The sequence below is a fragment of the Schistocerca nitens genome, chromosome 2 (assembly GCF_023898315.1).
Source record: "Schistocerca nitens isolate TAMUIC-IGC-003100 chromosome 2, iqSchNite1.1, whole genome shotgun sequence".
Taxonomy (NCBI): Eukaryota; Metazoa; Arthropoda; class Insecta; order Orthoptera; family Acrididae; genus Schistocerca; species Schistocerca nitens.
The window spans coordinates 964,128,023-964,150,600 of NC_064615.1; the positions used below are offsets into that span (position 1 = coordinate 964,128,023).

Genomic DNA, 22,578 nt, shown 5'->3' on the forward strand with positions numbered 1-22,578 from the left:
CAATTAGAAGAAGAAGAAGAAGAAGAAAATACAGTAATGGACTCAAACATGCCAGAGCAAACAAACAAAGAACAACACGCATCAATTAAACAATCAGAGGAAAACGAAATCTTAAGACAGCCACCAGCAAAAGCACAAATAGAACATTAAGTGACACACATGTTAGATATAGAAGAAAAATTTCAGTTGACATATATAGAATACAAAGACACAAATACAGACATTAGACCATTCTTGCATAGACCACCGAATAGCCCACAAGTCGAAACAACAATAAAAACTATCAACACAATCATACACAACAAAATAAATGAATACACAACTATGGAAGAGTTACAACTACTGGTTTATGTAGGAGCACTCACTACACTAAATATACACACTAGGCAGATATCAGAACCAACCAACACACAGAAGAAACCCACAAAACCAGCATGGCAACACAGGCTACAGATCAGAATAGAAAAACTGAGAAAAGACATCGGACAGTTAACAAAATTTATAAGAAATGGAATATCAGACAAAAAACGAAAAAGGTTAGGTAAAATCTCACAACAAGAAGCAATAGAGCAATTAGATGAAAAGAAGCAAAAATTACAAGCTTTGGCGAAACGACTTAGAAGATACAAAAAAGTGAAAATAGAAGGAAACAAAACCAAACATTCAACACAAACCAAAAGAAATTTTACCGAACAATAGATAACACACACATAAAAATAGACAATCCACCAAACATACGAGACATGGAACACTTCTGGAGCAGCATATGGTCAAACCCGGTACAACGTAACAGGCATGCACGGTGGATACAAGCAGAAACAGATACATACAAGATGATACCACAAATGCCTGAAGTGATAATTTTGCAACATGAAGTCACCCGAGCAATTAATTCTACGCACAATTGGAAAGCCCCCTGGAAATGATAAAATAGCAAATTTCTGGCTAAAGAAGTTCACCTCAACACATTCACATCTAACTAAATTATTTAACAGTTACATTGCAGACCCATACATATTCCCTGATACACTTACACATGGAATAACTTATCTGAAACCTAAAGATCAAGCAGACACAGCAAACCCAGCTAAATATCGCCCCATAACATGCCTACCAACAATCTACAAAATATTAACTTCAGTCATCACACAGAAATTAATGACACATACAACACAGAACAAAATTATAAATGAAGAACAAAAAGGCTGCTGCAAAGGAGCGCGAGGATGTAAAGAGCAACTGATAATAGATGCAGAGGCGACATATCAAGCTAAAACTAAACAAAGGTCTCTACACTACGCATACATTGATTACCAAAAAGATTTTGATAGTGTACCCCACTCATGGTTACTACAAATATTGGAAATATACAAAGTAGATCCTAAATTGATACAGTTCCTAAACATAGTAATGAAAAACTGGAAAACCACACTTAATATCCAAACAAATTCAGATAATATCACATCACAGCCAATACAGATTAAGCGTGGAATATACCAAGGAGAATCATTAAGTCCTTTCTGGTTCTGTCTTGCTCTGAACCCACTATCCAACATGCTATATAATTCAAATTATGGATATAATATTACTGGAACATACCCACACAAAATCACACATTTGCTATACATGGATGATCTAAAACTACTGGCAGCAACAAATCAACAACTCAACCAATTACTAAAGATAACAGAAGTATTCAGCAATGATATAAATATGGCTTTTGGAACAGACAAATGTAAGAAAAATAGCATAGTCAAGGGAAAACACACTAAACAAGAAGATTACATACTTGATAACCACAGCGACTGCATAGAAGCGATGGAAAAGACAGATGCCTATAAATACCTAGGATACAGACAAAAAATAGGAATAGATAATACAAATATTAGGAAGAACTAAAAGAAAAATATAGGCAAAGACTAACAAAAATACTGAAAACAGATTTGACAGCAAGAAACAAGACAAAAGCTATAAATACTTATGCTATACCAATATTGACCTACTCATTTGGAGTAGTGAAATGGAGTAACACAGACCTAGAAGCACTAAATACACTTACACGTTCACAATACCACAAATATAGAATACATCACATACATTCAGCAACAGAAAGATTCACATTAAGCAGAAAGGAAGGAGGAAGGGGATTCATCGACATAAAAACCTACATTATGGACAGGTAGACAATTTAAGAAAATTCTTTATAGAACGAGCAGAAACTAGCAAAATACACAAAGCAATCACTCATATAAATACATCGGCTACACCACTACAATTTCATAACCACCTCTACAACCCTTTAGACCACATAACATCAACAGATACGAAGAAAGTAAATTGGAAAAAGAAAACACTTCATGGCAAGCACCCGTATCATCTAACACAGCCACACATCGATCAAGACGCATCCAACACATGGCTAAGAAAAGGCAATATATACAGTGAGACAGAAGGATTCATGATTGCAATACAGGATCAAACAATAAACACCAGGTATTACAGCAAGCATATTATTAAAGATCCCAATACCACAACAGATAAATGCAGACTTTGCAAACAACAAATAGAAACAGTAGATCACATCACAAGCGGATGTACAATACTAGCAAATACAGAATACCCCAGAAGACATGACAATGTCGCAAAAATAATACATCAACAGCTTGCCTTACAACATAAAGTTTTAAAACAACAAGTTCCTACATACAAGTATGCACCACAAAATGTACTGGAGAATGATGAATACAAATTATACTGGAACAGAACCATTATAACAGATAAAATAACGCCACATAACAAACCTGACATCATACTCACCAATAAAAAGAAGAAATTAACACAACTAATCGAAATATCCATACCCAATACAACAAATATACAAAAGAAAACAGGAGAAAAAATTGAAAAATACATCCAACTGGCTGAGGAAGTCAAGGACATGTGGCATCAGGATAAAGTTGACATCATACCAATTATAGTATCAACTACAGGAGTCATACCACACAATATCCACCAGTACATCAATGCAATACAGCTACATCCAAACACATATATACAACTACAGAAATCAGTAATTATTGATACATGTTCAATTACCCGAAAGTTCCTAAATGCAATATAACACATACCGTACAGTTAATAGGAAGTGACGCTTGATCAAGGTCCGCGTCACTTTCCATTCTCAACCAGACTTAACGTCTGAGAAAGTAAAGAAATAATAATAATAATTATAATGAACAGAACAATTGACGCTAAGTGTTCCAAACTGAACCAATAAGTAACGAAATCTAACTATAGGGACCCACCCACCACCTATTGTGTTACACATTCATTTTGCTTGTAAAAAATGCATGTCTTCATGACTTCTCCATTGTTGACTCCAAACTTCGTTGGCAACAGCAGCTGGCGTAGTTTTAATTTTGTCACAACGGTACAAGTTAACAGACCAGGTGGTAATTTTTATGTTTCAACACAACTGCAGATATGAATTTCTCGGGGGAGGGGGGAGGGGAGGGAGGGGGGAGGGGAGGGAGGGGAGAGGGGGGAGGTATCTTTAAGAATTGATATGTTTCATATTTTACTCAACAGTGTAGAAAACTTTCAGCCAATATTCTGTCACTTTTTTGAACTGATTAATTTGTCAATATAAGACTTCGTATATGGAGATCGATTATTTATTTATTGGTCCAGTCCCAGGAATATTGAGTCCCAACCCCTGGTTCTGTGATGTTTGATATGTGAGATCCTCTTTCATACTCATTCCAATTAATCATAGTTAGCAAAAGGATACAAATTATATTTGACTCTGCAGAGTCATTCTATCTTCCATAGTATATTTTGAGGGTATGCCGGCATCAGAAGGAATATCTTTTGCCGCAAGCTACTTTAGGTTTCATGTGCACATGTATGCATGATCAAAATTTTCTCCACACACCATTAACCAAATTTTTCATGAAACAAATGCTCTTAATTCTCTATTAATGTGGTAATACTAAATTCAACATTTGTTGCTTATAGGCTTAAGTCCAGATTATAAGGGACAATTATTGATAAACTTACTTGCATGACGCTCAATTCCCTTTATACTTAAAGAAAGGGTGTTCTGCTTAGGCTTGTGTCTAACATTGATATGAACATCCAAGGTCTCCATCACACTATTTATTTTTTCTAGATCCACAATAACATCTTCAGGCAAGTCAAACATCAGCAACAAAGGAAGTGATCCCTGAAACAATGTGTAAATAAGATGATTCTGAATTAAACTGCAATAGTATTACACTATTTTATTTTATAGAAAAAAGTAACTGCACAAAATACTTCAACATTTATTGATTGTAATATTTGATGGCATGTGATAATTACATCCTTATGCTGGAAAAAGATGATACTTGGCTTTTATTGTTACATTGGTACAATGAAACAAGCAAGTCTTCATAAATACTCTTGTACCATAACTATATGTCTTCATTGGGGTTGTCACAGATTAACATTATGATTATGTTTTAGAATCCATAATTAACCAATGTAGAATATGAATTTCTGCATGTTATGTTTATTAGGAACTAGCTCTGTACTTAATGTACTGCTGCCAGCCAATTTAACACCCACTCAAAGATCAAACTCTGCATGTAATGTCAAACAGATTGAGAACAGTCTTCATGGGTTGGCCACTGGATCATGTTGTGCAAATTCCACAGTACTTCCTCAGAGCGACTGTCCTCGCAGCAACAGACCCATCATAACATTGGTCTAGTACAGTCTTTATTGAGAAATGTCTGGCTGCCCTGCTAGTTAACACAGCATACAGCACACACGTGCAGGAAAACCACTCTGATTTTCAGTGGAGGGCATTTGAGTATTTCACCATCTATCTGCAGATCATTGTGCACATCTTATTTCCATGCCCATGCCCATGCTTTCTTCGAACACTTGCTCTAGAAACAGTGTCTCAATGTGCCAATACCATCAGTCGTACTTAGCCGCCTGCAAGGTTGAACCACCAGAAGATGTCTGACAGTTACTCCAAGGAAATATTGTGGAATTTGCATAACATGAGCCAGTGGCAAACCTGTGAAGACTATTTACAACATATCCACTGGGAAAGCTTGACTAATCACATGATATTGAGATCAAATTATATGAATGGATTTGGCAGCCATATTCACAATCCACTTAATTGTTATCAATTAAGTATTCCAAGAAATCTGTTTCCACAGTTACATACTCCTTTGAAAGCTCCTGCATGAGATTTTTCCTCACAGCTGACTGACGAAAATTATACCATAAATTTTAACTGTGAATATGGTAGGCCTAGTCAAACACTGCCTGTAGCATGCAGGTGTCACCTTGCAGCCCACAAATGGCTCTGAACACTATGGGACTTTACTTCTGAGGTCATCAGTCCCCTAGAACTTAGAACTACTTATACCTAACTAACCTAAGGACATCTCACACATCCATGCCCGAGGCAGGATTCAAACCTGTGACCATAGCGGTTGCGCAGTTCCAGACTAATGCCTAGAACCGCTCGGCCACCCTGGCCAGCGCCTTGCAGCCCAGCCCAAATTGTTTTGCCAATAATGGAATGTAACAGCAATTGTTTCTTTAAATGAACCTTAAAAATTCATTAAAAACTATCTGACTCCACTTATTTCCATATAAGGCCCAACATCTGAATTAATATTAAGTATTTCAAATTCAAAGGAGGATGCCACTTCACTGATAATGATCACCTTATTGCTTTCTGATAGTGTGTAACTAGAAAGGCACAGTGGCTTTTCAACTTCTAGTTATTTACTTTGCCTCCTTATGTTTACATGGGATAGTCAAACAGACATTCAAAGCCAGAAAACCGAAGAATGCTCTAAGCTTAAGATGAAGCATATCCAACTGTCCCAATTTTAGAGTTTTAAGATGCAAGAAAATGCACCTTAATCAATGGAGGAAATGAATTCTGACTGCAGGTGACTCGCTTAAGATGAATACCTATGAAAGGTTTTCACAACACAGAAATTGGTACTTGAGACATTATTGCAACAATATTGCAAGCAAAACGTTTTCTGCAGTCTTATTGCTTTTGGATGAGAAAGTGTACTGGAGCCTTGAATAAAAGGAGGCAATGGAAATTTTCTTCAGAAGTTAAGATCAAGGACATGCAGATTTAAAGAATAGATGGACCATCAAATGTTGATACAATGAAAGGTCATGAACGTGGTTGCAACATAATTTAGAATGGAGAAATTATTCTCTCTTCATTCATTACTGTACTGTCTATAAAGTGATAATTTATGGAGCTGATACACCATTTTTTTAAAAATCTGCCTCCCATCACTGTTACAATTTTAACAAAAAATTTCTGAACACTGTTAAATTGATTTTAGTACATTTTTTTGATTATTAAGACTATGCATATAAAAATACATTTATATACCTAATTTCAAATTACAAAATGAAACCAACCACTGCTAGTGTAAAACCTTAATTGACAGACCTACCATTAATTTCTAGTACTTACCATTAGCTGCTGCCTGGCTTTGTAAACATTATGTATTGTTCCAGTTATGTTTACACTGCTTTTCTTCAGACTAGGAATGCCAGGATCACCAGCATCAGGGAAAAGTATTTGTGTCCCAGTTCGCTGCATTATAAGCTTTAAGTTTTCTCTGTTCTTTCCCAAAACAATTGGGTGATGCTGAGGTGATATTTCAATTGTCATCTGCATTACTACTTGCTCCTGAAATGTAGGGTTTGTATTTTGTAATTAGTGAGTAATCAAACATTTGAGAGAATTTTGTTTATGTTTAAGTACTGACCACTGCTCCTCTAAAGAGATGCGACACCAAAAGAAGTGTCGCTTCCTTTACTTGAGCCACTTCCCATTCGCATCCTTTCACCATAACCAAGGTCGCATTAAGTCGAGCTCTTGTACGGAAAGTCACCTGTACATTGTACTTATGCTGCAGCTGTTGTACATAAGCTGAGGCTGGGTCCCAGTGTGCAAGCTCCACTACAGGTAATTCAAAACTAAAGATAAGTGGTGTCAGCATCTGTCAAAGGATGAACAGTTACAGATAAGTAACACATTGTGAAAAAAGTCTGGTATCAAGACTGCATCAAGGTTAATTACACTACTTTGTCTAAAAAGTGCCACCACTTTAGAAAAGGAAGGATGTTGTAGACTAAAAAAAAATCAGGAAGTCTGACAAATTGTTGTTAAAGTAACTACCATAACTTATGCCTCCGGTAACACACACAAACCACAGGAAACGAAAATGTGTGTGCCTGGATGGGGATTACAAACTCAGTCTTCACATATTTAAGATGGCTGTCTTTACTATTGTACCTCATTCTGTACCAATACAAAATATCAGTCATGAACAGCTATTCATTTTTGACAACCTGTGTTGCAACAGTTTTATTACAAAACACTAAATGGACTTAACGGTAGGTATGGCTACACACACTGGGTGTATTAAAGTAAATTTATTCTAACATGGGAGAGATTGTCCAGTAGATCTTTTTTCCACATAGGGAACTAAGAACAACGGATGCCAACATTGATCTAGTGCCATGATGGTCAAAGTTCCAGTAATATCTGTAGACATGGCGTAAAATACATTTGTCAGCTTCTGCTTGCCTGTATGTTGAATACTTCAGTTAATTTTGGCTCATTTTGTATAGTAATCATCTCTTTACTTTGTCGTTATACTTCCTTCATGCTCTGTGCTGTGTGCTACAGTACTATTTTTGCCTTCTTGTATCTTATTACATTTGTCCACTGTTGTGTTTTAGATTTAAACTCCAGTCACGACAATGGTTTTTCTTTCATTACCAGTGGAACTAGTGCTCAGAATATATTCCTGCATTTGATAGACACTTGTTATTAGCTCACATTCATCTTGTAATCTCAGAACCACTGCTGTGTCTTATTATCCTTGGTTAATTTGATTTATGTAATTTGCACTCTGTCTGCAAAACTGGTTATTACTGATTTGTACAGTGCTGGCAGCAGTTATTATTCCAAAGTTATTTGATACTATTTCATAGACATTAACTTATTTCATTAACAATGAACTGTACTGTAAGTATTGAAACAATGAAATTTTTACCACACGCACACATACAAAAGGTGTGTTCCACAAGTAATGTGACCAAATTCATAAAAATAATGTATTGAATATATTCGTACAAATAATAAAAATTTTCAAAATAGCACCCTCTTTCATCGATACATTTCTGGAGGCAGTGTTTCCATGCCTGGAAGGCATCTTAGAATGCCTTTTCCAGAATGTTCTTTAGAGCTGATGTAACATGCGCCTGGATGCTTTCAATCATGTCCCAATGTTTTCCTTTCGTGACTCCTTTTAACCAAGAAAACAAAAAAAGTCAGCGGGAGCCAGGTCAGGACTGTAGGGAGGCTGGGGGACGAATGGGATCTTGGTCCTGGCTAGGAAGTCTTTGACAATGAAAGTGCTGTGACTCGGCACGTTGTCACGATGAACTTTCCACGTGTCTTTGATGTCACTTCGGTAGTGCAAGACCCTCCTTTTCATTGTTTTCAGCACTTCCAAGTAAAAGCTGAGTTCACTGTAGTCCTGGCAGGTATGAATTCATGGTGCACAATGCCTCTGATGTCAAAGAAGACAATGAGCATGGTTTTGATCCTGGACTTGCTCATGCGTGCCTTCTTGGGACGGGGCTACAATGGGGTGTACCACTCTGAACTATGCCTTTTTGTATCAGGGTCATACTCAAAAATCCACAACTCATCACCAGCAATAACCGAGTGTAAAATATGAGGATTATTTTCACACATTTCAAACATTTCTCGGCACCAAAGCATTCACATGTGCTTGTGTTCGTCAGTGAACACTTTTGGGATGTGTTTGGCACACACCTTTCTCACATTCAAATCTTTGGTCACAATGTGGAAAACTGTTTTTGACATGGTTAGAGTTTGTGCTATCAATTGAAGGCTCAGTCATCTGTCAGAGTTCAAACAATCGCACACACGTGTTACATTTTTGTTGACTCGTGTGGTTGATGGCCGTTCACTGTGAGGTTCATCTGTGTTCTCCTCTCGGCTCTCCATGAATGACTTGTGCCATCAGAAAACTTGATTTGGACGAGCAATCATTCCCAAATGTATGCTGAAGTAATAGAAACGTTTTGGTGATGGACTTCCCAAGTTGAACACAAAATTTGATAGCGTACCATTGCACTACAGAATGGTACGTTGTGCCGTGCTACATAAACTCAAGTTTATCAAATAATGGTACCTGAAAGTAAAAAATGTAGTTTTGAGAAAAATCCATTTAAAATTTAATATTGCAATTCTAGTACAGTTATTGATGAGAATTACTTACCACTAATATTTTCGTGCACCATACTGAGCATCATCTGAATCATACTGATCTTTTCTTCTGTTGGTCCCTTTTCCTTTCTGTCTGGCTTTTTTGTACATTTTAAATTAGCACTATCTGCTTTGCTGATTCTATCTATTTGCACCAAGGATTTTGCAGTATTTCCACTAGATTTTATGCCCAATAATTCCAAAACATCCAGTTTTCTAATTACACTATCATTGAAGCATAAAATAGCATCATGAACACCCAATTTGAGGGTTGTAAGCTGAACAAATACAGTTTTTGGTAACTGGTTCCAAATGACAGAATTCACACATTCATTTAAATTTTGGGTTTTCCCATGAAGACATTTCTTCAACAAGGTATCTTTACGAAGGTCTCTAAATATGGGTTTAATTTCATTCATTACTGATGCTGGTAAAGAATGTTTGTGGTCATATCTGGCACTACCACTGTACTTGCACCAAGTTTCAGGATAATTCGGGCAAAGACCATGCAATGGATTTTCATTCATGGAAATCTTATGGAAAAAGATAGCCCATATGGGTTTTTTCGTGTTTTCTAAATTCCTTACATTTCTTCTCACAGCCAAGCCATAATAATTCCGTTATCTATTTCAACATTTGTCAGGCGACATTTATCACCCACCTTCTTACCGTCTTCCAATACTAATTTTTACTTTTCTTTCAATAATCTTCTCAACTTGGACCCCATTCTCTTTTGGATATGCCAAATGCACTCTAATTTAAAAATTGTGACATTAGGACCATAAGGTTGTTCTGCACACACCCACTCATAAGCCTTGCTGTCTTTGTCTCTTTAAATACTGTGTGTATCTGTTTGCCACTGAACAGTTAAAAATCCTGAGAACTCTTACTTCCATCCCACCACTTGAAGCAGTATAATTCATCTGACAGTTATGTTCATGCTCTTTCTCAGTTCCACTACCACAAGTTTTACAGTACTTGCTTAGAATCTCTACATCAATTACCGTGCCAGTATGAAATTATGTAGCTGTCACAACACTATTTAGTGAAGTGTGTCCATGTTTCTGCCAGCTGCCATCAAAACATGCACAAATAGCACAACTTTCACTGACATCGCTTTCCTTGAGTGCTTCTTCAGCTGCTTCCTTCATTGAGATGTTACGACCTTCAGCAACAGCAGTACCAGTACATTACTGCAAGTCATAAATTTTGCAGGAGGATTTGGAATGTCAAGTAATGCACGTAATAGTTTGCCTACCTACATCCCTTTAGCAATAGATATGAGACCATAAACTAGTCTTTTGTTGTTCTCATATAAATTATTATTAGCTATTTTTGATGTCTTTGTTGTAACAACTGCACCAAATTTTTTAAGACTGTCAGGTTTGACACAATCTTTTTATGAAGATGCTGATTCTCACCCAAAGATGCATCACCACCACATATTCTGCACACAGTATTTTTGGAAATGAAACCACAGAGCTGCTAAGGTTCACCATAATATTTCCAAACAAATATACATCTCCACAAGCTGACTGGGAGAAAATGCCTTTAAGACACTTCAGTTTCTTTCTTGATGTGTGGATTTTCTTTATGTGTAACATTCTTGGGTCTTTTCACCCACTAATCTCATTTACCTTTACATATTTATTTCCTCTGAATTTTAATTTATGCGAGAATTTCTTTATTCGCGTCATTTTTATGAAAACACGTGAAACCAAAGAAATACTTCACTCACAACAAACTTCACCAAGTACAACCATTAATGCTCGAAAACAATAACAAACATGATCAGAAGAACGAGTATTGATAGTAGATACAGGGTAGGAATCATTGAAGCGATAAAACAATAGAAGCATGAAATAATATACAAGGAGTAAAAGAATGCTGTGCATTAGCTCTGCATGGTGCAAAAAGGAAGGCGTGGCATTTAAACGCCAGATTGCACAGAGCGTCAGGAAAACCATCGCATCTCATGAAAAAATGATCTTATTTATATAAAACAAACTGTTTCACGCAGGAAAGACCAGGCATTTGAAAGACACTAAAATCTAAAAATTTTTTAAGCCCACTTGTCTTCCATCTCCCCTTAAGTAACATGGCTCATTCTATCTCCATCAGTATCGTCTGGAAGTGAATATAGTCTCCCAGAAACAGTTTATTCTTTTAGAATACTTGGAGTCTCTTAAAATTTACATATAGGTTTACCCTACTTTTCTTAAGTGAATGGAAGTTCTTAATATTTTTAGGATTGTGACACTTCTTACTTCATATACTTTTGCAGAGTCTGTATCATACACTATACACTCAAATACAATGTTTCTGTTCTAGTATACTTAGATGCTTTGTACACATTTTCTTCTAGATCGGGAAAGCTAATTCTTATATGAATATATCCCCACTATTGTCAATGTGTATCTTGTTTCTTATAATTTTGTTTCATAAATTCACTGTTTTAAAATACACTTAATTGTCCTAGAATTTTTTATTTACCTAATTATGTTTTGCATCAACTAACAAACTTTTTAAGACACAAAGGGATTAATGACATTAGCTGCTAGGGGTGACTGATTTAAATCAATGGGGAAAGTTAAAAATTTGTACCAGACCAGGACTAACCCAGATGATCTGCTTACTAGGCTAATGCACTGACCATTGCACCATGCTGATACTGTGGTCATCACAACTGCACAGACTACCATAACATGCTCCTTGTCAGACAAATTCTCAACTTATCCACACACTACAGATGTAGTGCCCCTTGCCAATTATCTTTATTACTCACAGTATTTTGCCAAGCCCCACAAGAGTTAGAGCATTGTGTGCATCTGCACTGGAATTATCAGTTTGTTGTCCCCCACCTTAATTATTTGTATACCATGTCTATTCTTTCTGATATGCCTGAAATAACAGATGTCACATATGGCTTTTTGCTGTCTTACTTTGCTTATCTACATCTACATTCATACTCCGCAAGCCACCCAACGGTGTGCTTTCCCGATCTAGAAGAAAATGTGTACAAAGCATCTAAGTATACTAGAACAGAAACATTGTATTTGAGTGTGTAGTGTATGATACAGACTCTGCAAAAGTATATGAAGTAAGAAGTGTCACAATCCTAAAAATATTAAGAACTTCCATTCACTTAAGAAAAGTAGGGTAAACCTATATGTAAATTTTATAAATGTTACATAGTTTTGTTACTGCACAGAATAGAAGTACAGCAGACTGAAAGCTATCTTTACTTTGTATGTAGTATGTTAAGGCACAGCCACTGCTTTCAGATATATATTTATCATGAGAAATTACATTATCTCCCAGGTTCTCTTAGCACGATTGGTTAATTGTGTCCCTCTAGGTGTTCATAGGAGTTTATATTTCAGTTTTCACTCAGTATTTCACAGACTGACTCATTCTTTGTCTTCAGGTGCTCCAAGTCATGCTGTCACGTATACTCTTAGCCTGGACTCCAAATAGTCTGTAAGTATACACAACTTCAGAACTCCCAGCTCTGTAGGATAACAGGATTGGTTGCAAGAACAGTGTGCAAAAATAGAAATATAAAGTCAGCTGAACATGCAGAAGTACACCAGTCACCTTGTGAAATTTGAGTGGGAGAGTAAATTCAACTGTTCATGAATTTTCAGTTGCAACCAGGCCTTAAAATTCTCTTCAGTAATTAAAAATAAATTTGCAATGTCATTTAAGAAAAATATGATCATACTGAAATATCTTATGTGATAAGTGAAAGGGCATGAAATGGCAATAACTGACATCATTAAAACAACTCAGTTGCTTCCATTCCTTGGGGGTAGTAAAACTACTATTACATGATATGCACAGATATGTACTGAATTCTTACTTACCCTTACTCTTGCCCTAGCTTTCTCCACAGCTTGCATTTCACCAGATATTGAAACTTGGTTATTTTTTTCAGTTGGATTACTGCGATTCGAATCAGGAAAATGAATGTGACAACCTGTTTCCTCCATTACTTTCTTTATTGTCAGACCTCCCTTTCCTATTATATGTGAATGATCAGTGTAGCTGACATCCAGTTTCATTGTCACCCTGTTGCTCTGTAAGGAAGTTAAATTTAGTTTATTAGCTTTTAAAATATTTCTCCAGCTCCTTACACAAAGACCAGTACTGAAGGACATGCAGAAATCAGTAATACCAATGAACCACCTCCAGTTACCCTAAAACTTATTTTCTGAAAGTATACAGGTACACCACATGTGAATTAACTCTTATTGACATAAGAAACGAACTTCTTTTCAAATGAGTTACAGATATTGGTACAAAATGAGTATCAAAATGTATTCTATATATACATGATTACTCTATAATTCACACTGTAGAGTGTCAGAATTCTTAGAACTACTTTCCAGCTAGTCTATTTCTTTGCAGTTCCACTCTCAGTTAACACATGGACACCATGAGCACCTATCTAGATGAGTAAAAAAGTTTGGCATCTGGAGGAGAAAGATGGTTGGAAAGATTTCACCATAATGAAAAATGCAATTATTTTAATGACCACCACCTCAACTCACTTATCTGACAGTTTGTGACTGCATAATGTGCCCTGTGTTATGCTGTCCAACACTCAGAGGTGAGATACCAGCTTCCACCTAGAGGATGTTTAAAGAAAGAAGAGAGGCAGGAAGGAAGAAGAAACAGGCAGGCAGGCGAATGAATGAATGAAGAAAGAAATAATGAAGAAGAAAGAGATAAGGGTTATGGTTAATGTCCCATCAACAATGATATTACAGATGGAGCATAAGCCTAATTTGTTTTTGGTAATGCCTGATAAGGAAATCATCCATGACATTTAAAAGGACACATCCAACCATTTGCCTACAGTGATTTAGGGATATCACAGAAAATCAAAATCTTATGGCTGGAGGTGGATCGGAACTGCCATCCCCTCCAGTTTGAGTCCAGTGTGCTGACTACACTGCCATCTCACTCTCTGCCATCTACATGGCTTGTATGGAATGCTCCAGTTGCCAGCTACACACCACCATGATGGACTCAGACTCAGTACCGATGGTGCTGCTGGCTCATAGGCAACGTATCTATAGTTCAGTCAGAATAAAAGCTAAGCTTTAAAAAATTGGAAAACCTATGAACTAGTGCTGAGAAATCTGAGTGTGTTAAGTCTTCTTATGCTGTTTGCCTTAATGTAGCATACACATGGTAATCATGTTAACTTACTTTCAAGTAAGAGGCTTAAAAACTGGTTGTTTTGATGAATTCTGTTAACTAGCTACCCAGATAAAATTCTTTGTGTGGATGCACAGTTCTGAGTAAATAAAAATGCATTATGCTAGTTTTTGTGGGAGGGAGTACATATCCATGATTTTGGCCAAATTATATACTTTCTTATGACCCCTGAAGTTGGCCCTCTGTGGTACACAATGATTGAAAGCTGTGATATAGGTGAAGATCATCCACAGTGGCAGTGAGACTAAGGGACCCACTGCAGTCATATCATCGGTTGTGACGGCATCGGTATTACACTTTGAACCAGTCGCCAAGGTTCCCAGTTATCTGTTTGTATTGGTTATTGAAGGAGGTCATACCGATCACGCATGCAGTTGGAGAGATGGTAAATTTTTGATTAAAAAGGGTAAATAGCCCCAGAGCACCACTCCTGCAGTCTAAAAGGGATGCGATGGTGCTAAGTATTATCGTCTGCCTTGTTTAGGTCAAAGAGCAAAGTGCTCAGGTGGCAGTAAAGCGTGAAAACATTGAACACTGTAGATTCCAGACATTATTTGGTTGGTGGTGGGCCAGAATGCCTGAAAGCCACTTTAAAATTGCAGTGCATGTCCTCTGGCTTCCAAGCACCAACATGACCTATGGTTGACCATACTTTCCTGTTTGTGCAGCCCATTCATTGAAGAGAATGGTCAAAATTTGAGGGCCTTTCCTGGTTTAAGGATAAGAATAATACTAGCAGCGGGAATTCCCATCTGAGGGTAGGTATCAGGATGACCACATCCACGTATGTAAAGAGAATGGGATGAGTAAGGTGTAAGGGAAATGTTGAATGGTGATTGCATATGAGACAGTTGGTATTGTAATCTGAAGGGAGAAGATCCTGCTATAGCAAGGAACTGCCAATGGGACTAGTCAAAGGCACCAGTGGCCAGGTGCATACTACAAAGGTTTAAAGTTGATGAAGTAACCAAGTCATAAACCTGGCAATCATAGCCCAGTCAGGAAGAAACCAGAGCCAGGTAAGTGTGGCTAATTGTAGCATAATCTGCACCTCAAGATATGTGGGCAAGGAAGCAGACACCTTTAAGCTTCTGCATGCAGCTAGTCTTCATTTTATGATTATTGTGCAGCTAGGTTGGCTTTTTATAAAAAAAGGAGACCCAAGAAATGGGACTGTGCTGCAGTGTGCAGGTACTGGGTACCGAAGTAGAATCCCAGGTCAGGGTGAATCACAGTATGAGGGCAGAAATGGATGACTCATGTTTTTGTAGAAGAGAACTGGAAGCATTAGGAAACAGCCCATGCAGAGGTTCACCAGATGGTGCCTTTGACCTGGCATTAAGAAGAGGCTACAAAGTGTGAGCTTTACCAAATGTAAAAATCCAACATACAAGGCTGCTGTGACCAGTGGCCCAACAGAGGACACTGACACATTAATGATGAGGGAAAGAGTGACACTCAATGGAGCTCTGTGGGGCAACTTCCTCTTGGAAATATGGGGAGCTGAGTGAAGTGCCGACTAACTCAGAACAATCTGTGGGATAAAAACTGACAAAAAAACTGTAGGGGCCATGGAAGATGAGAAACTTGAGAATGCCAAGCAATGTCATACACATTATGCATGTCAGAAAGATTGGGACAAGATGTTGGCATTTAGAAAAAGCCTGTCAGATAGCAGTTTCCAACATAATCAGAAGATTATGGATTGTCCGTCCCAGAAACAGCACTGATAGGGGTACAAAAAGCCCCAAGATTTGAGAACCTAGCACCATATGCAGGCAACCATCCTTTTGAGCAGCTTACAGAGCATGTTTGTCAAGCCAATTGGCCAGTAACTATTGAGAGATGATGGCGTTCTTGCTTGGCTTAATGATAGGCCATGCTATCTAACTGTAAGAGGGAAGGCACCTTCGAGCCAATGACTGTTTCAGACCATGGGCAGACTTTACCTTTGGAGTGTGTTCAGGCGCTGGCTCATCTGATTGTTAATTGTATCATGGCCTGGGGCTGGGTTGTGGGCCAAGGTAAGTTAGTTTGAGAGGGTATATGGGACCAAACAGCAAAGTCATCAGTCCCGTAATTCCTCCGCAAAAAGTGGTCACAGATCTAGTCAGGGGAGTCAAAGTATAAAGTAATAAAGTTAAAACACGCACAATAAAAGGTGAGATCAAATCTGAAAGTTGGAAAAATAGAGTGGTCTTTCCATGGGGGAGCTGTCATGGTGTCCCAGACAGAGAAGACAAAGAGAGATCCCAACCACAACTGCCTTGCTTCTTCTTCTTCTTCTTCTTCTTCAGGAGTAAAGCAAAACCTTGTACCTGGAAATAAAAACCACTCTCACAGAGGAAACTGAGGACCAGTTCCACCAGGCTAATATGAAAATAAGAAATCTGGAAGACTATATTTAGCACAAAGGACCAAAATAAGGTGACATTACACCAACATGTCGGATACCATCAGTATGGCTCCACAACCACATTGTGTTGGGTGGTTCTTTACACAGGAGGAAACACTGGGTGAGCCTGGTATGATCACTGTGTAGACAGCATAGAACAGTGGACTACTTCCTAGAGGAGCAGAAGGAAGAGTGCCCAACTGCAGTAGGCGCCTTGATTGTGTTGAATTTATTACTGGGAACAGCAGCATACCAGATGTCATTCCACTTTCATGCAAAGAGAGGTTTGATGTAGATTCACATATCTGCAGCTGGTATCGTGAAAGGAAATGGGGGCAAGCATCTGCTTCTCTCGTCAAACGGTCAGCCAATTCATTCCCTGGGATGCCCACATTACGTGGGACCCAGGGGAAGACAACTGAGCAGGCAGAAAGGCCAAGAGCAGAGAGAAGGTCATGGTAAGCAGATACTAAAGGGTGTGAAGAGTAGCGTTGGTCGATACCCTGCAGGCTGCTCATTGAGTTGGTACAAATTACGACACTGTGGAGGGAGGCCAGAGAAACAAAATGGAGGGCTCTGCTGTGAATACACTACACGATTCCAGCAATAAAAGGTGTTCTAAGCCAGTGGGAGATGTGAAAGCATATTCCATCTTATCTATCATCTTGGAATTATCAATGTAGAAGGTGGTTGGTTTGGTTTTAGGGCACAAGAACAACTGGGGTCATATGCATCCAAGTCAAATCTATAGAACAGGAAGGCAGGAGTTACAAAGTGACTGTCAATCCCAATGGACATAAGATAAGACAGTTAAAAACAGGGATGTGGAGAAATGGCTACAGAAGACACCACACAGAAACGGAGATCCACAACTAAAAATTAAATGACCTTCGCCATATTGCTTTGACAGATAAAAAATAAAATGTCATCGACAGCCCGCACTTCATATGTTAGAACAGTCAATAACAGACAGCACATCCAAGCGGGAAAATAAATGGTTAAAAATGTGCGGACAGTTAAAACGTGGGCACAATGTACACGAAGTGGTGGGGGAGTGTCACTTATCAAATGACGACAGCTGATAAGGCTGCGACCAATACACAACATAGTTAAAATGACCTCCTCCCAGCAGGAAGGCCAAGGAGGTTGTCTAAGGTGCTCGGAGAGGCTTAATAATCCAGAGCTTACTCCCATGAAGGGAGGACCAATGGCGATGCCAAAGAGACACCACCTCCTGATGGACGGCAATGCAGGGATCATTGGAGGGAATATATGAACTAGTGGGCTGAGGCAGGAGGACTGCAGCCTTTGAGCAGCCTCATTTCCTGACAGACCCACATAAACATCACAGTGGCTCCATCAAGAGTGAGCAAGTGAGTTTTCCTGGACCCATTGCACAAAGGGATGGGCAGTGTCCAGCACACATAGACTTTGAAGGGCACTGAGATAGTCTGAGCAGAGGACACAATTTATGATGCCAGATTTACTCCATGGCCTGATACAGGTGAAGAGCTCAACTGTAAATACTGAGCAGTGTGGTGGTAGAAGGTGGTGCCACCCTGGAACTCTGCAAGGATGGGACAGAGGACGCCAAGAAACTGCAGGAGTGTCAGATCTTAGGACCCTGCAATAAGTTGGTCATAATCCATGGTCTAGGCACCATCCAGGGTGGGAGGAGGGGGGGGGGGGAGATGAAATACAGGGGTTGAATTCTAGTTAGTGGAGATGGCAATCCCAATGAAGGGAAGTGAGGTGCATTCCAACCGGCAATCCCACCCATGGGCAGTTGTCATGAGGGAGCCATCCCTCATTCTGAAAGAAGGCAGGGTACACTGGATGGTGAGGGAATTGACAAATGGGGATTGCATAAGAAACAAGGAGTTGGCACCATTACATCTGTAGAGGGGGAATTCCCCCACTTCTGCAAGAAGACTGTCAATGGAACTAGTGCAAAAGGCACCAATAGCCAGATGCACCCCACAGTGATTAACAGGGTCAAGTATTTGCAGAGTGGAAGGAGCCACTGAGCCATAAACATGACTATCATAATCTAGTCCGGACAAGACTAGAGCGTGGTAAAAGATGGAGAACAGTGGCACGATCTCCACATCAAGGTGTGGAGGCCAGGAGGCAGAGAGAATTAAGCTTCCACATACATGTAGCCTTTATGTGGTGAATATGGAGCAGCGATGTCAGCTTTTTATCAAAAATAAAGCCCAAGAAACAGGACTGTGACAACATTGAGGAGCTTGACACCTAAATAAAGTTTTGGGTTGGAGTGTACTGTGAGTTGACGACAAAAATTCTTAAACTGCATCTTTGAGGGAGGAAACGAAGCCATGGGAATGGCCTACACAGAGGTCCATCAGATGGTGCCTCAGTCAGCAGATGCTACCAAGTGGGAGCTGCACCAGATGCAAAAATCATCAATGTATAATGCCAGGGTAACCACAGGCCCAATAGAGGTTACAAGCAGATTGATGGCTATGAGGAATAGTGTGACAATACAGAAACTTGTGGGACACCGTTCTCCTGAATCCAGGGATGCTGAGTGAAGTGCCAATCTGACCTGAAAGAGCTGGTGAGATAAAAACTACTGTATAAAAATCTGAAGGAGGCCATGGAAACCCCAGTCATGGAGGGTAACTAAAATGTGACGATAACAAGGATGTTTTTTGCCTTATGTAGGTCAAAGTAGGGTGCAACAAGGTGCTAGCACTTAGTAAAAGCTTGTTGGATTGCTGTTTCCATTCTGAGTAAATGGTCAGTGTGCAGAGGACAACGATATGGAGATGAAAGACCCTGAGATTTGAGTACCCAACATAATCTGAAGCTAACCAACTGCTTGAGCTGTTTACGAACTACGTTCATCAGGCTAATTGGTCGGTAGCTGTTGAGTGACATTGGGTTCTTACCAGGTTTAGGGACAGGGAAACTGTACTGTCATCATTGTGACAGGAAAGCACTTTGAGCCACATATGGTTGCAGACCCTGAGGAGATGTTGCCTTGGGGGAATGACCAAGTGATGCATCATCTAGCTGTGGATGGAATCTGGGCCTGGGGCCATGTTGCATGAAGAGATAAGAGCCTGCAAGACTTCACATTCAATGAAGGGTTCATTATAGGGTTCAATGTGTTCTGGGTAGAGACAGAGGGGTATTTTCAACTTTGTGTTTCTGCCGGAGAAGGGTGGTAAGATAGGAACAGGAAGCCAATGCCACTGTGAAGTGTGTTGTCAGGTGTTCTACAAGGACCAATGAATCTGTGCACATTGGAGGTTAAGACCCTGAACAGTTTACTGTTGCTGGTGGCCCAAAAGGCTACAGAGGTTGGACCATACCTGCGATGAAGAGGCAAATGTTCCCAGGGAGGAAACATAGCACTCCCAGAATTCCTTTTTAAACAAGCCTTAGCATGGAAATGCTTAAAATTGATGAAGTTGGTTTGTGAATGGTGTTGTTTCAATCACTGCAGCACGTCAGCAGTTCTGAACAGCAACTGCTACACTCTTTGTCCACCACAATACCCGACAAAGGGGACCTGTGGATAGGTGGACAGCAGTGCCAGCAGCATAAAGAATAGTGGCAGAGATGCCTTGCATGTCAGCATCAATGCAATTCAAGAGGGATGTATCCAAGTGCACACTGCAGATGTATATGAAGGCCAATTGGTCCTGCATGTGAGCCCATCTGCCTGGCAGTGGCAGTGGGACAATAGAATCACTGGAAAATGGTCACTATCACAAAGATCATTATGGGGTAACCAATGTAGGGAAGACATGAAAACAGGGGATGAGATTGTGAGATCGAAGTAGTAGAGCTGCCGTGAATGGCATTCCAGTGGGTAGTGGACCTGCCATTGAGGAGACAAATCTAGGTCTGTAGTAAGTTGGTCAGTTAGGAGACCCCTATCCATTCTAGTTGCACTCCCCCCCACAGGGGATGATGGGCATTGAGGTCCCCAAGGAGGAGAAACGGGGGCTGGAGTTGCTGTATTAAGGTAGACAATTCAACATAAGGAAGTGGACTACCTGGAGGCAGGTAGACATTGCAAATGATAATTGTCAGAGTCGTTTGCAAGTAGGTACAAATGGGATCCAGTCACTACTGACAATGGAGGGAACCAAACTGGAGATCCAACCAGATTTGTTTTGTTTTAGGGCACAAAACAAATTAGGGTCATACAGAACCCACCAGTTGCTACCTGTGGGCCAGCACAGTACCAACAGAACACCTGATAACCATGAAATGTTGAGGAGTGGTCATCGTGGAAGTGCATCGCTTGAAAAAGACAGAATGCAGAATAGGAGGAAACAAGATGACATTTCTGATAGGTGACGACAGTAGTTGAATTTCACTAGATGGTTGTGTGGTGAGATTCCAGATTACACAAGGAAAGCTGAGAGATCATGTTAGTATCAGTGGTTGTCACTAACAAGGATGGGATACATCCATAAATGTCAGACTCAGGTTGTGAGGGGAGAGATGGCACCTTTGGGGGCACAGGGTGGGCCTTGTCTTGGGTCTTAAGTTGTTTCTCCTACTACTACTACTACTACTACTACTACTACTACTGTCGGCACCAATGATGTGTGTCGCTATGGATCGGAGGAAATCCTCTCTGGCTTCCGGCGGCTATCTGATTTAGTGAAGACTGCCAGTCTCGCGAGCGGGATGAAAGCAGAGCTCACCATCTGCAGCATCGTCGACAGGACTGACTGCGGACCTTTGGTACAGAGCCGAGTGGAGGGTCTGAATCAGAGGCTGAGACGGTTCTGCGACCATGTGGGCTGCAGATTCCTTGACTTGCGCCATAGGGTGGTGGGGTTTCGGGTTCCGCTGGATAGGTCAGGAGGCCACTACACGCAACAAGCGGCTACACGGGTAGCAGGGGTTGTGTGGCGTGGGCTGGGCAGTTTTTTAGGTTAGATGGCCTTGGGCAAGTACAGAAAGGGCAACAGCCTCAACGGGTGCGGGGCAAAGTCAGGACACGCGGGGACCAAGCAGCAATCGGTATTGTAATTGTCAACTGTCAAAGCTGCGTTGGTAAAGTACCGGAACTTCAAGTGCTGATAGAAAGCACCGAAGCTGAAATCGTTATAGGTACAGAAAGCTGGCTTAAGCCAGAGATAAATTCTGCCGAAATTTTTACAAAGGTACAGACGGTGTTTAGGAAGGATAGATTGCATGCAACCAGTGGTGGAGTGTTCGTCGCTGTTAGTAGTAGTTTATCCTGTAGTGAAGTAGAAGTGGATAGTTCCTGCGAATTATTATGGGTGGAGGTTACACTCAACAACCGAGCTAGGTTAATAATTGGCTCCTTTTACCGACCTCCAGACTCAGCAGCGTTAGTGGCAGAACAACTGAGAGAAAATTTGGAATACATTTCACATAAATTTCCTCAGCATGTTATAGTCTTAGGTGGAGATTTCAATTTACCAGATATAGACTGGGACACTCAGACGTTTAGGATGGGTGGTAGGGACAGAGCATTGAGTGACATTATACTGAGTGCACTATCCGAAAATCACCTTGAGCGATTAAATAGAGAACCGACTCGTGGAGATAACATCTTGGACCTACTGATAACAAACAGACCCGAACT

At 39.8% G+C, this 22,578-nt stretch overlaps 1 protein-coding gene across 1 annotated transcript in view; it reads right to left on the reverse strand.

The window, feature by feature from the left end:
• LOC126235477 (protein bicaudal C) overlaps positions 1 to 22,578 on the reverse strand; it is a 167,366-nt gene that overhangs the window by 57,067 nt on the left and 87,721 nt on the right. The window contains exons 4-7 of the mRNA XM_049944197.1: positions 13,219 to 13,431; positions 6,813 to 7,046; positions 6,515 to 6,733; positions 4,060 to 4,225 (exon numbers count right to left, since the gene is read on the reverse strand). Coding sequence (XP_049800154.1) covers positions 4,060 to 4,225; positions 6,515 to 6,733; positions 6,813 to 7,046; positions 13,219 to 13,431 — 832 coding nt within the window. The remainder of the gene's footprint in view (positions 1 to 4,059; positions 4,226 to 6,514; positions 6,734 to 6,812; positions 7,047 to 13,218; positions 13,432 to 22,578) is intronic.